The sequence below is a fragment of the Alosa pseudoharengus genome, unplaced genomic scaffold (genome assembly GCF_046254945.1).
Source record: "Alosa pseudoharengus isolate Yale_2024_CS ecotype anadromous, Long Island Sound unplaced genomic scaffold, YU_APseudo_1.1 YU_APseudo_1.1_scf_15, whole genome shotgun sequence".
In the NCBI taxonomy this organism is placed as follows: Eukaryota; Metazoa; Chordata; class Actinopteri; order Clupeiformes; family Clupeidae; genus Alosa; species Alosa pseudoharengus.
The window spans coordinates 34,863,175-34,878,266 of record NW_027468620.1 but is presented as its reverse complement, the minus strand read 5'-3'; the positions used below and the strand labels follow the sequence as shown (position 1 = coordinate 34,878,266).

The following is a 15,092-nucleotide window of genomic DNA, read 5'->3' as shown; positions in this document are numbered from 1 at the left end:
TTCAGTCACATTGTCAAAAGTTGAAAGGACAGACAGTCAACTACACTGTAACAACGTAACGTAATTACTAGCTAATTCCGCTTCACTCTCGGCTTATTTAACAGCAGCAAAATCACGAATTTTGTCATGCTTATTTGAGTTAAGAGAACTGATGGGGATGTTCTTTTAATTGTTATTTCAAGCAATGTATGTCTCGTGACCAAATCACCATGAACACACTTCACTGATGATCTCACTCGCGGATAACTGGTTCTCTCTGCCCGACTCTGGCTGGATCAGCAGGTTGCAGGATGTGTGGCGCCGCTGGCGCGTTATACACGAGTGTTGCCAGCAGGGACGGTGTAGAGTGCCCTCTGGTGGACAAACTATACAACGCCAACACTCATGACATGGTTGAAGGGTGTTTCGTCCGTTTTTATTTTATTTTTAAAATATTCATTTATCGGCCATTATAAATGCCGATACCGATAGTTTGGAAAATGCCTAATATCGGCCGATAATATCGGCCCGCCGATAGATCGGTCGGGCTCTACACGACACCGCCGGGTGGATTGTCTCTTACCGCTTTCACACCTTTAACGACTCCGGCAAGAAAAAACGTTGCGTGTACACACAGAGGTGTAACCGGCTAAATGTGCTGTAGTGCATATGCCAGACCAGTCGATGGCGCCGCTGTGCAGAAGCTTCACGATAATTTCGCGTGAATCGGCGTAGAAGAAAACATTGTTGAAACAGTTTGTTAAGCCAGAGAATGTCTAATAAGTGCTCTGGTTAAGCAGTCGCATGAAATAACCGTTAACAAAACCTCACCGGTTTCACAAAAACGGGCGTCGTGTGCACGGCCCCTAAGACTCATCACAGCTGACCTTTCTGAAGCACCTCAGACCTTTATTAACACTACAGGAAGTTGAGGCCTTGCATTAACACTACAGGAACTGAAGGCCTTTAACACTACAGGAACTGAAGGCCTTTAACACTACAGAAAGTGGAGGCCTTGCATTAACACAACAGGAAGTGGAGGCCTTGCATTAACACAACAGGAAAGGGAGGCCTTGCATTAACACTACAGGAAAGTGGAGGCCTTGCACTACCTATACACATCCCAGCATGGTGATGGTTTCTGATGGTATACGTGTGTGTCTCAGCATGGTGATGTTTCTGATGGTATACGTGTGTGTGTCTCAGCATGGTGATGTTTCTGATGGTATACGTGTGTGTGTGTCTCAGCATGGTGATGGTTCCTGATGGTATACGTGTGTGTGTGTGTGTGTCAGTATGGTGACGGTTCCTGATGGTATACGTGTGTGTTTGTGTGTCTGTCTCAGCATGGTGACGGTTCCTTATGGTATACGGGTATACGTGTGTGTGTGTGTCTCAGCATGGTGATGGTTCCTGATGGTATATGTGTGTGAGTTAACAAAGTTACCAGCGAGAGTCGCAACACATGGAATTAAGAGGAAAGAATAGAAAAGATTTATTTTCAACCAAAGGATATCTACTAAGACCTGAACAAAATCTTTCCACTTTAGGAAATTACACAAACTCAGCCAGCTGCTAGCTAAAATGCACCATTGAAATCAATATGGGGTCATTCCACGTCAATTCAACCAGGGCCCACACACAAAATTCTGAAAAAAATACCAGGTGTACCTATGTTATCCAGGAGACACACTGTAAAATTACTTTTATGTAAGATCAATTTCCAACCAAAAACCAAGATACAGACAGTTTTACAGGGGGAGGGGGATGTCGATTTTGTTCGGCCTCTTTTTTTTGTCAAAGTTCACAAGCCCATAGCGCAAGAACTAAACCATGTAGGAGGCTCAAATTTTGCATGCTGGTACAAAAATAGGAATAGTATGTAGCAAAATAGTCACGTTTGTTTTGGATGATTCTGTATCTTGGTAAGTATTGATCTTACATAAAAGTAATTTTACAGTGTGTCTCTTGGGCAACATAGGTACACCTGGTAATATTTTCATAATTTTTTGAGACCTAAGTGCGTGGGCCCTGGTTGAATTGATGTGGAATGACCCTATTATATTTAGATGGGAGATCCAGGGCCACTGAAAACATATCAAGGCGCCCCTGGCCCACCGTCTCACAAAGCGGCAGAGCATCACCCTCAGCCAATGACAATGCGCTTTTTAGTCATGTGTTTCACTCGAGTGCGTTCGTTCGGACAGCCTTCAAGGCTGCAGCAACGTCGATCTAGTGTGACAGCAAATAAACAAAATGGATGTGGATGAAAACCCATGGCACTAGCAGTGTTGGGGGGTAACGAATTACAAAGTAACGCTTTACTATAATTTAGTTATTTTATTGAGTAACATAGTAAAGTAACACATTAAAATACTGAATGTTTGTTTGTTTGTTTAATTTAAGGCCATTTCTGCAACTAAGGCTATTTAATGGCCAGAGCATTGCGTGTTATAGAAACTTAAATATGTTTTTTAAAATCTATGCTAGTAAGATATTCTAAAACCTTCAAAGGTGGGACCTTACTAAAAACATCTAAAATACTGAATAACTAACATCCATTCTTGCGTTACTCACAATATTTATAATATATTGCCTTATTGTTTCCATAGCAGCAGGCAGTGATTGCTTATTAAAATACAGATTAGCCTAGATACATTATTTCATTGTAGAGATGTGCGTAGGGTAGAGCACGCATTCTCTCCCTGCACCGCTCTCCCTCAAACAGGTTGGCTTCAGCCCGCACCGCTTGTTCAAGGACCGTTCATACAGACTACAACTAGCGCGGTGTAGCCTACACAACTTTGTTCAAAATTGATGCATTCAAGTTAACTTTGTAAAGTTAGTATAGCCTACTTATCACAACGTTGTCAATCGCAAACGCTAATTTATTCACGTCTCTACCGAGCTATCTGTAGCTTATTTTGCGGAGGAAAGAGAAAGCACCCGTTTGATAAATGAGCCAGTAATGGGGAAATATTTTTTAAGAAATAATCTGTAGCCTACTGCAAAAAACATTGGGTACTAGTGACAAGAATCAGCCAACCACTCTCAAACCGAACTGAATGGCCAGTTGAATGTTAATTCTCTAAAAGGCAAGCAGTTCAAGAGTGTGCTAAGAAATCATTCTGTTTTTGATACTGTATGCTACTTAAATTGGCAATTGACAAAGTCAATTTCTCTAGAGACTGAAGCTGTAGCTGCAGCATGTTGATTGACATGTTTTAGTTATGTAAAGACATGTTCAAGGAGTTCAGATAGAGCCTGTATTAGGGCCATATTTAGTTCAATGTGTTATATATCACTATTTTTTGGTAGCCTTCTGTTCTTAAATGGACGGTATTTTCTTCTCTATGTTTACAGGCTTGTGGTGATACACAATGGTGCCAAAAAAATTGGTGCCAAAAAATTCTGTCTGGTACTGCCAATTTGTTTTGTCATGGTTTGTGTGTGCAATAAACGTTACACTTTGTTTTGTCATGGTTTGTGTGTGCAATAAACGTTACACTTTGTTTTGTCATGGTTTGTGTGTGCAATAAACGTTACACTTTGTTTTGTCATGGTTTGTGTGTGCAATAAACGTTACACTTTGTGAGAAAAAAAAAAAAAGTGGCAGAGAATCGTGATATCAATTTGTGATTGTGATTCCTATTTTTCCCCGAATCGTGCAGGCCTAATGTGAAGTGATTACAAAAGTCTGGTATGGACTGACCATGTGATGCACTGACCTGCATGATAAGACATTATAAGACAGTATTCTCCCGACTCATGCGATACTCCGCTATTGCATTGGTGTAGCATTTTATTTTATTGATGTAGGCTTTGCAATGTTTGGCGCAGAGTTACAGAGCGCAGAGTTACAGAGTTAATTAGTGCTGACAATTTTAAAGTATATCATTTGTGTTTTATTGCTGTTTAAATCTATAGGCAATTATATGGCTTTTTAAAACAAATGTCTGAAAGATTTTCTGTAGGGCCGGTATTCTGGGATTTAACGGACATTTTGTGTGTTGAGCGTGTGAGAGTGTCTGTCTGTGTGTCTGTGTGTGTGTTTACCATTGGCGAGGTGGCTGTTGGCTCCAGGGTGGATGACATCACTCAGACTTTTCTTGAGTTTCTCGTAGCAGGCAAAGTAGAGGGCATGCGCAGGCCCCGCCCCTATCGCCGTGGCGTTGAGGCCTCGCATCGGCCGCCACACCCCCTCCGTCCGCACAATCCGCCCCAGCGCCTCCAGAACGTTCCGATAGCGTGCTGCCGGCTCAGGCTGCAGACTCTGCATGCGCGTCTGAGGAACACACACACACACACACAGGGCAGGGTAAGTACAGTCAGATACAGCACAGGGTTATAATCCAACTTGCTAAGCTTCTTTTCCCTTTACCAGAACACACACACACACACTTTTTGTTACTTCTAAGAAAGCTCACTGGAAGTTCAGGACAATGAACAGTTGTTGCACACATGGAAATTTGTCTAGAGATGCGGGTTCCTTAGCCCAGAGATGCGGGTTCCTTAGCCCAGAGATACGGGTTCCTTAGCCCAGAGATACAAGGTCCTTAACCCAGATGCATGGGTTGGCCTAGATACACAGGTTCCTTAGCCCAGAGATACAAGGTCCTTAACCCAGATGCATGGGTTGGCCTAGATACACAGGTTCCTTAGCCCAGAGATACAAGGTCCTTAACCCAGATGCATGGGTTGGCCTAGATACACAGGTTCCTTAGTGCAGAGATGCGGGTTCCTTAGTGAGTCACCCGAAGATACGGGGCCCTTAGACCAGAGATGCGGAGCCCTTGACACAGAGATGTCGGTTCCTTAGCTCAGAGATACGGGTTCCTTAGTCCAGAGATATGGGTTCCTTAGTCCAGTGATACGAGGCCCCATATACTAGAGCTGCAATTAATTTTGTATCGAAAACACAATTTGAACGAATGACATTAGCTAATCACAAAGGCTGCAATTAACCGCGCAGCTCACAACTCTGTCCCAGTGATTAATCTGGTCACATCTATGATTTTTATATTCAAGTCATCCTCCTTGTGTGACAGACAGTGAAGCTCGACTAACAGGAGGGCTGTTCTCACGCACTAGACATGATCACCAATCAGAAGTGCTTTTCTTGTCATGCACTAGGCATGATCACGAATCAGAAGTGCTGTTCTTCTCATAAACACTAGGGGTGGGCAATATGGACAAAAAATCTCGATATTTTTTGTGATTTTGACGATAACGATAATTAGTCGATATCCTTTAAAAAATTGTTTTATCCTTTAAAAAAGTCTGAGTTACTTTACAGCTCATTATTTATGAATAGTATTATTACAATAACCAATAACCTAACCTGTGACTTTTTAACCAAATCAACAAATGCATTATCACTCACACATTTCCAATTCTGCCCCCACTTGTGTGTGTGGCAATGACATGGTCTAGCCAGCTACATTAGAGAAGATGAATAGGCCTTCTATGAACAGTTTCCCAAGAGGAAGTCTGAAGCTGAAGTTCCTTTCAAACCTTTACTTAGGATTCACTGTAAAACTAAGAGCAGACCAACAGAGTACATCTCAGTTATTTCCTTTGATGTTTTGTTTAAGAGCAATCATGTAGGCTAGCATTCCAAGTTACAGAATAGAAACTAATGTGTTAGCTTATGGCTAATGTATATGACAAATCCAATAGAGATGCTAACGGTTAGCATAATCGGTAAACGTAGATATTTAGAGCGAACTTCAGTCCATTTACAAAAGAGTTGCATGAGAATAGTTCTTTGTTTACAACTGACTATTAAAATACTCAAAGGCTAATGTTTTCTCTCCATATAATACTGTGTAGGAAAAAACGTGACTGTCTCATCAATGCTACTTGAACAGAAGTAGCCGCATAAAATCCCAAGTAGGCTACTCTCGCTGCACAAAATAAACATTAGGCTGCGTGGGACAACGTTGTGACCCACTAGTGATCACGTGACACTTGCTCTGCTTCAGCCAGGGGCTTCTCCCCTCCTGGGAATGCATGAGTCTTCAGTGCGAGATTTCGAGTGTTTTTCCCCATAAGTAATTTAAATACTCGATAATGTCAAATTTCGTTAAAGCAACAAACGATATTATCGCAGATGATATATATTGCCCACCTCTAATAAACACATATTCATGCACGTACGTGCGCGCACACACACACACACACACACTCCCTCTCTCTGATGAACCCTGTGAATGGCATCACACACACACACACACACAAACCCTGTATGGCATGTGTGTGTTGTGCCAGGGCACTGTTGAGGGGATTATGCCTGCTGAGGCACTTATGCCGCGGTGTGTAAGTTTTTATGGGCCATTCCTGTGTTTACCTTCAGCACGGGACATGGCCAGAGCTGTATAGTACACAGACATATGCATACACACGTGCACAGGTGCGCACGCACGCACGCACGCACGCACGCACTCACACACTCACACACTCACACACTCACACACACACACACACACACACACACACACACACACACACACACACACACACACACACACACACACACACACACACATGGGACATGGCCAGAGCAGTATAGTACACAGACATATGCATACACACGTGCACAGGTGCGTGCACACACACACACACACACACACACACACTAGGGCTGTCACTTTTGTGAAAAAATCCTGTTGATTTTTGAGACATAAGTGTTCATTGAATCAATTGATTCAACGATTTTTCATGTCTAAAGATGTTTCCATTTTCAAAGCCAAATATAGGCCAATCCACAAACAACTAACAGGCATTAGGACGAACGTAAAGAGGGCGCTTGTAGACGCACAAGCCAGCAATATTTCTGATGATTTATTGGCGTGAAGTTTTGTGCACAATGACAAACAGGAGTGCAACATTCTCGAAAAACAATAAGCCGAGTGGACTGCCATTACATCAGTGACAAACATTACCGCAGGCTTCAACGTAGCTGTGTCTGTGTTTACAATTAGAAATGTCAAACAAATTTCGCCTACGTAGAACTCCATTGCACAGTTTGCATAGCCTACACTGCAAAAAATTAATTCTAACCAAGTGTTATTAATCTTATATTAAGATTAAAAAATCTATTTGGTATTGTTTTTAGTATGAAAAGACTTACCTAGCGCCCTCTCAAAAGAACATTTTGACTTAATTTAAGAAGACTTTCACTTATTTTAAGGAGTCTTATCAAGACAAATTTGCTCAACGCACTGGCAGACAAATTTGCTTGTTTTTAGGACAAATTTGCTTAACGCACTGGCAGACAAATTTGCTTGTTTTCAGGATGAGATGTCTTAAAATAAGTCAATCTTTTTTTAAATTAAGTCAAATGTTTTCACAAGAAAGCGCTAGGTAAGTCTCTTTATACTGAAAACAATACCAACTAGTTTTTTTTTATCTTGATATAAGATTAACGCAAAGCATTGTGCTGGCAAAAACTACTTTTTTGGCGATTTAACATTTAGCCATTTTTACATTTTTAGCCAAAAACCTCACTTATGTTGGTCCGATAAGTATGAAATCAGATTATGTTGAACAACAGGACATCACAAACAAGCCAGGCTCAGTTTGGAGTCAATGGATTATTCCCGGAAGGAGATAAACGGTTTGAAACGTACAAGGTTTACCTCTTCTGGCACGGTAACGCTAGGTGCTAGAGGGATGGGACCAAGAGGCACAGCACAGCCTTGAGGCCCCTGACAACTGCTCCAAGATTAATAACACTTGGTTAGGTTTTGTTAGATAAGCAGTTTTTGCAGTGTACCGCTTTGTTCTTCTCCATAGTTTGATATACCAAAAATCCGAAGTGCTTCCACATCGAACTCCTCAAGTTATTAGGGCCTATCACTCGTCTCTCTCATGTCGCACAGGTTGATCGCGTTGTCCTCAATTTTTTGGCAAAACACGAGCAGCACAGCAGCTGATTGAAACAGCTGTTTTTGGTGGGAATTATCTTTTTAGCTTTCGCAATGCTTACTGCACTTCGGAATTATTTTATATTCTTATATTCTTGTTTGTGAATTTTGTTACATCTATCCTTTTTATTTGTTTAATTCGTTTAAAATTAATAGTGTACATATTTGGTTAAAATTGATTCCCTATTTTAGTTTTCGAAACTTGTGTTCCAATCATTGTGGTCCAATCGATTGTGCAATCGATTTTCGAAAGTAAAGTGACAGCCCTAACACACACACGCACACACACACACACGCACACACACACACACACACACGCACGCACGCACGCACGCGGGACATGGCCAGAGCAGTATAGTACACAGACATATGCATACACACGTGCGTGCGCACACACACACACACACACACACACACGCACGGGACATGGCCAGTGCAGTATAGTACACAGACATATGCATACACACGTGCGTGCGCACACACACACACACACACACAAGCACGCGCACGCATGGGACATGGCCAGAGCAGTATAGTACAGACATATGCATACACACGTGCGTGCGCACACACACACACACACACAAGCACGCGCACGCATGGGACATGGCCAGAGCAGTATAGTACAGACATATGCATACACACGTGCGTGCACACACGCGCACACACACACACGTACACACACACACACGTACACACACACACACACACACACACACACACACACACACACACACACACACACACACACACACACACACACACACGGGACATGGCCAGTGCAGTATAGTACACAGTAGGGCTGGGACAACGCGCCGACGTAATCGATGACGTCGACGCAAAAAATATGAATAAAATATGAGCGTCGATTCGTCAAGTGTGCTGCTAAATATTTGTAATTTTACATCTTCAGTGTTTTCCATACGTTGACTAATCTGTGGCTGGGCACCACGAAATCAAAACCGGCCACCACACATTGATGTTCTATGTTGTAGGCCTACTATTTAAATTAAAGATAAGATAAAATAATTTCATTGAGCGGCACTTTTTACTCACACAGCCTTTCCTCGCCCCGCCCGCTCTCTCTCGTAACGAGCCCGCTGCTCCTCCTCTGCATGTGCATTTAACAAAATATTCACGGTTGTTGTTAAAGGATTGTTGTTGCCACATAGAAGCACTGCATAGAACACAGTGGGCTAAATTGCTATTAAATCAGCTTAGCATCCGCTTAGCATCGTGACCATGTTGAGCAAATTTGCAGCATTAAAACTGCTGAATTAAAGTAAACTCTGCTAAGGTCTTATCCAGTGTTTCCCATACATTGACTAATCTGTGGCGGGGCGCCACACAATACAAATCAGCCGCCACACATAAATATTCTAAATTAAATATTTAAATTAAATATAAGATCAAATCCTTGCATTGCCATTGAGCTGCGCTTTTTACGCACGCAGCCTTTCCTTGCCCCGCCCCGTTCTCTCTCGTAGCCCCGCCCCGCTCTCTCTCGTAGCCCCGCCCCGCTCTCTCTCGTAGCCCGCTGCCACTCCTCTGCATGTGCATTTAACAAAATATTCACGATTGTTGAAGGATTGTTGTTGCCACATAGAAGCATTGCATAGAAGACGTCTGGCTAAATTGCTATTAAATCCGCTTAGCATCGTGACCATGCTGCGCAAATTTGTTCAAAACTGCTGCATTGAAGTTAACTCTGCTAAGATCTTATCACAACATAGATAGTCTCTTCAATGTAGCCTACTAAGTTAAGTTATGCAATCAAGCAGTATCTTACTAAAATCCCGATGTAAATGGAAAAGTGTTTTCTAAAATTCAAAAGTGCTTGTCCCAAGGAGAAGTTCGAACCGTTATTTGAACTAACTACGCTATGAATTGTAAATAGTAGTAGTGTAAATAAACATGTATACATTGCTATTAGTGAATTAATGGGGAGATAATCGATAATCGAATCGAAATCGAACTGAAAAAATTAATCGTTAAGATTAATCGATGCATCGAAAAAATAATCGCTAGATTAATCGTTTAAAAAATAATCGTTTATCCCAGCCCTAGTACACAGACATATGCATGGCACATGCGCGCGCACACACACACACACACACACACACACACAAGCACGGGCACGCATGGGACATGGCCAGTGCAGTATAGTACACAGACATATACATATGCGCGCGCACACACACACACACAGATGAACCCTGTGAATGGCATGTGTGTGTTGTGCCAGGGCACTGTTGAGGGGAGTCACTCCTTACAGACGGTTCTGTGTGTTTGTGTAAAACTGTTAATCCAGCAGCTTTTATTTGCACCAACCAGTCTTCTATCCCTCACTTGCACGTCCAGTCAATCCTATTCTGTCACTGTGTGAGGAGTGGGCAACCCTATTTTGAGCAGGTGCGTCTGCTTGCTGCTGAGAAGGTGTGTGTGTGTGTGTGTGTGTGTGTGTGTGTGTGTGTGGAGGGGGGTGGCGGGGTAGGGAGATTGTTAACTGTGATTGTGTAATTGCCTTGGTACATATTGCAATTTCTCGCTATTGTAATTAGCTGGATAACGTAGATCACACCACCAATTGCTTCTTCCAAAATAAAGCGCATTTCAGTAATACAAAAAATAATCTGCACACACCAAAGTGAATTGGTTTAGCCAAATCTGCACACCAAAGTGAATGAACCAATATGAACCAACAAAAAAAAAGCTGCAAAATAATCGTGGACGATTACTCTTGCCACATTAATGAATTCTATATTCATGTCCTCCTCCTTGGCTGTGCCACTTCTGATTGGTGAGGGCACACAGTGTGCATGAAGCACACATGTCAGAAACATCGCAATTAGATATTCTCCTCAAATCATGCAGTCTTACCTGATATTGTGTTTGCAACAAAACAATTGCAAGTTCACATTATTGATTAGATAAAATGTTCTGTGCTCAATAAAGTGTGACGACAACAAATGTGTGTGTGTGTGTGTGTGCGTGTGTTTAGGGGGTGGGGGGGGTCGCCCAAGGCGTCATCAGAGCTAGGACCGCCAATGACAGGGGTAGTGTGTGACTTGTGTGTGAAAGTCTTCTCTGAAGCCTCAGCATCAGGCTAGAGCGGTCAGATAGTGGGAGAGCGCGCGCGCACACACACACACACACTTTCTCCAAAGGACGTGTGTGTGTGACATGAATGGGGAGTCTGTCAAAGGGAACCTGCTCTTCTCCCTGCCTGGTACAGCTGACGGACCCTCCACACACACACACACACACACACACACACACACACACACCTGTCTCTACTCTACTCTCAAAACACTGGCACGCCCTCAGACAGACACAAACACAGACGTACCCCTGACACATGTGCACTTGTCAGCCTGTCTACTGAAAATCCTTGAACAACCAGAGGGTTAAGCATGAAAACACTCCGAGACAAGACACTACATACACACACACACACACACACACAGACACACACGTGCCATGCTTGATGTGGGCCTACACTAGATGGGTTTGGTAGTAATCCTCTGTTGTGTTTTCAGTAAATAGTTCTAACTGCTTATTAGCCAAGAGAGAGCTGCTGCAGGATCCGTACCCCGAGCAGGAGAGACGCGCTCCCGCTGCGCGAACAGGCAGCACAGCTGCAGCGACGCGCTCCCGGAGACGGACAAGTCAACAGCTACCCGCGGATGTATGTAATGTAATGTCACACGGCCTTCTGCGCCTGCGCGGCCTCCCGCTGGATGTCAACACGAGCGTTGTTCATCATGTGACCGACTCTTCCCAGCAGAAAAAAGACCAACACGTGTTCATTTATGCAATCTTGCATGGTGGCTAATATGGTACGATTTGGCCATCCAGAACAGGCGAACAGTGGATGAACTGCAAACTAGCGACCGCATACATAATGCACTAAGAGACTGCTGGAAAGCGCTGGATTTGACGTTAACGTTAGTCATTTCCACAAACCTCTGCATTTGACATGCATTCATTTCTAAGAAAACGAGACCTAAGATGAGCCGAATCCACATTTTCATTCGATAGGTTATAGACGTCACTGGGTTATATGATTCCTCGCGCTCGGAGGTTTGGGCACGTGACTAAAATCCGCCCATGAAACGGGTAGTTCCGCCGCAAAAGGCTGCCGGGGCCCCCCAAAGCAGAGAGGTTGCGAGGTTCCTCAACGGGATGCCGAACCTGAATGGCTGGCGGAAGTACCCCAATAACATCCGATGCCCACGAACATGACCTAGTGTGGCCTCCTTCCGTCGGGGGTTGACCAGCTAGAAGAGTCCGACTGGATTAGTTGGTTAGCCATCCAGCTAAGAGTATATAAATAACGAATTAGTATGAACTAAGGTCAAATAACGGTCTACGACATCCTTGTATGTTCACTCATCAACACATGGTCTAGCTGTCATATTCTCATCATTCACAAGTATCTCACTGCTAGAAAGCCAACTTCCCAAGTTTACCAAACTTGCTTGCACCATTACCATTGCCCTGGCCAACTAGTGTTGGCTAACCTTACTTTCCTGACTAAGGTTAAAGTTCAGTATGTTATGAGGTGATATCATTCAAGGTAGCAGGGATGGGTAAGAACTCCTCGCCTAAATTATCTAACAGTATGTAGGCCTGACAGTACGCAATAACCTTGTGTCTCGCTGGTTATCAAACGCGACAGTCGACATTAAATAACACTGCAGCTAGCAATTATCTGGAGTTAGCTTAGCAGCTAGCATTAGCCAGGAGTGACTTCGACCTTGCCAAGCGACATATCAAACTAGCCGTCCGACTGCGCAAGCTAACGGTAGTTCATAACTGATGTCAGTTCACTGACCCTGTACGGCAAACATGAGAAGACGAGGAAATCACTTTACACACACACACACACACACACACACAACACTCCACATCTTTACGCAAAGTTACCTTCACACAGTCTATGGGAAACATCAAGCAGTGTTCCATAATTCCTGCCACAGACCCCGCTAACATGTGGGTGCTGGTGGACGCGCTCTGGGGCAACCCCTCATAGTCCGGTTCCGAAGAGTCCACGCTGTCAGTGGATCCATGGATCTGCACAGTCTGTATCTCACTTTCGCCTCCTATCCGCGGTGACAAACTTCCAACAAAGCCCTCGGAAACCCCCAGGAACCTGCTGCCGAGCCATCGGATCTCCGCCTCGGCTGAAGCTCCCGCTACACCGGGTTCCCCGCCTCCTGGCTCTGCTGTCATCCGCCGTCTTCTCACGAACCCATCTGCTTCCATTAGGCACCAGATTAACAGTCTTTCTGGCAGATAGCGAAATGGCGGGCCGAATTAGTTTGTTTTAGGTCTGATTTAGCGGTGTCATTACAACACCGGTTGTTTACGATTTAATTCCTCTCCTCTCCCGCCTCCAGTAACCGGGAGGGAACGACTTCCACGCTCCGTGCTCGAGACGGAAGGCCGCAGTGGGACACGAGACACCGCCCCCACTCCGGCTCCCTTAAGCCCATTGGCTCAAAAGTGGAGGCTGAGTCTTCATACGTTGCAGTTGTAACTCCGTGGATAGGTTATCGCACATGTCAATCAAACATCGCTTCCGGCCGATATTTTTTTCCTTCCCAGCCTTTCTTTTACTGTCTATGTTCCCAGCAGCAATCAGTCACTAACATTTCATCCTTCCTCCTAACCAAGAAGGGGAACCAGGCGTAAATAGCGGGGGAGGTGGGTGTGGTATTTCGTAACTTCGAAACTGATGCTCACTTCATGTCTAACCTCATGCTAGGCTACCTATGCTGATTGGTTCAAGGTCTCCACTCATTTCCAGCAGCAGCAGCAGCACTCCTCATGGCCCACCAGTGTTCCTACTTCCAGGAATTAGGTTAGGCGTGGTCATTCAGGATTCATTCAGATATCTTGGGCAGCCTGTCCCCTAAACAAAAACAAAACACTGTGCACACTGTTTCTCTAGGAATACCTCTCTGGTGTATTTTGTTTTCTTTTGTCCTTGACAAAAATATAATGTACATTGTTTTGGACAAACTCATCTGCTAAAAACTTCCAATATAAACATAAACAAATGTGAGGTACTGCACAATAAGCCCATTTCAGAGTGTGCAGGTGTCTGGCCTCATTCATGTTAATGATGCCTTAATAATTGGCAGAGTAAAACATCTTCCCATTCTGTCTCTCCCGGACTGTGCTGTTCCAGAGGAAGTTGGTTTATACAGTGGTGACATCTTGTGAAATGGGATAACCGCTGACTGCACCTATAAAGCATTGGCTATGTAGCCTTCTTAAAAACTCTCCCATCTCTAATGGATAACCGCTGACTGCACCTATAAAGCATCGGCTATGTAGCCTTCTTAAAAACTCTCCCATCTCCATGCCAGTAAATGAGCAGAGATCAGACTGCTCTGCTAGGCTCACCTTATCCCTACAAGACATCCAGCCCCAATACCCAGTTGTGTGTGTGTGTGTGTAAAAGTATATATACTCTTTTGATCCTGTGAGGGAAATTTAGTCTCTGCATTTATCCCAATCCGTAAATTAGTGAAACACACTCAGCACACAGTAAACACACAGTGAGGTGAAGCACACACTAATCCCGCCACAGTGCAACAACAGCGGTGCTCGGCGAGCAGTGAGAGGTTAGGTGCCTTGCTCAAGGGCACTTCAGCCATGCCTACTGGTCGGGGTTCGAACCGGCAATCCTCCGGTTACGAGTCCGAAGCACTAACCAGTAGGCCACGGCTGCCCCTGAGTGAATGTGTGTGTGAGTGAGTAAGGGACTATGGGTGTGTGTCTGTGTGAATGATTGAGCCAGTGAGTGAATTCTGGACTTTAACGGTTAATTAGTTAGTTAGTCCTAAATAGTGTGAAATGCCCTTGCTAGTAGTTAGTATATTTATTGACTCCAATACCCTTTTTTGTTGACTCAAACTATCAAAGTATCGTCGTGTTTGTGTGTGTGTGTGTGTGTGTGTGTGTGTGTGTGTGTGTGTGTGTGAAAGAGTGACATGTCAAACTCTGCTGCTGTGGTGGATGTCAGACCCCTGCAAGGATTCCATCTTGCACAACTCATTTCAGGGAGGTACCATATAAGACAAATATAATGATGAAAACACGTGTGTGTGTGTGTGTGTGTGTGAAACCTGCATTCTGGAATGTTATGGCTTGCTCAAAGTCACTGATTTTATC

General features: G+C 43.9%; 1 protein-coding gene across 1 annotated transcript in view; it reads right to left on the bottom strand.

Moving 5' to 3' along the window:
- slc25a28 (solute carrier family 25 member 28) overlaps nucleotides 1-13,371 on the bottom strand; it is a 19,978-nt gene extending 6,607 nt beyond the window's left edge. Inside the window, exons 1-2 of the mRNA XM_076286300.1 lie at nucleotides 12,837-13,371; nucleotides 4,036-4,264 (exon numbers count right to left, since the gene is read on the bottom strand). Coding sequence (XP_076142415.1) covers nucleotides 4,036-4,264; nucleotides 12,837-13,175 — 568 coding nt within the window. The 5' untranslated portion in view covers nucleotides 13,176-13,371. The remainder of the gene's footprint in view (nucleotides 1-4,035; nucleotides 4,265-12,836) is intronic.
- Between the last annotated feature and the right edge of the window lie 1,721 nt (nucleotides 13,372-15,092).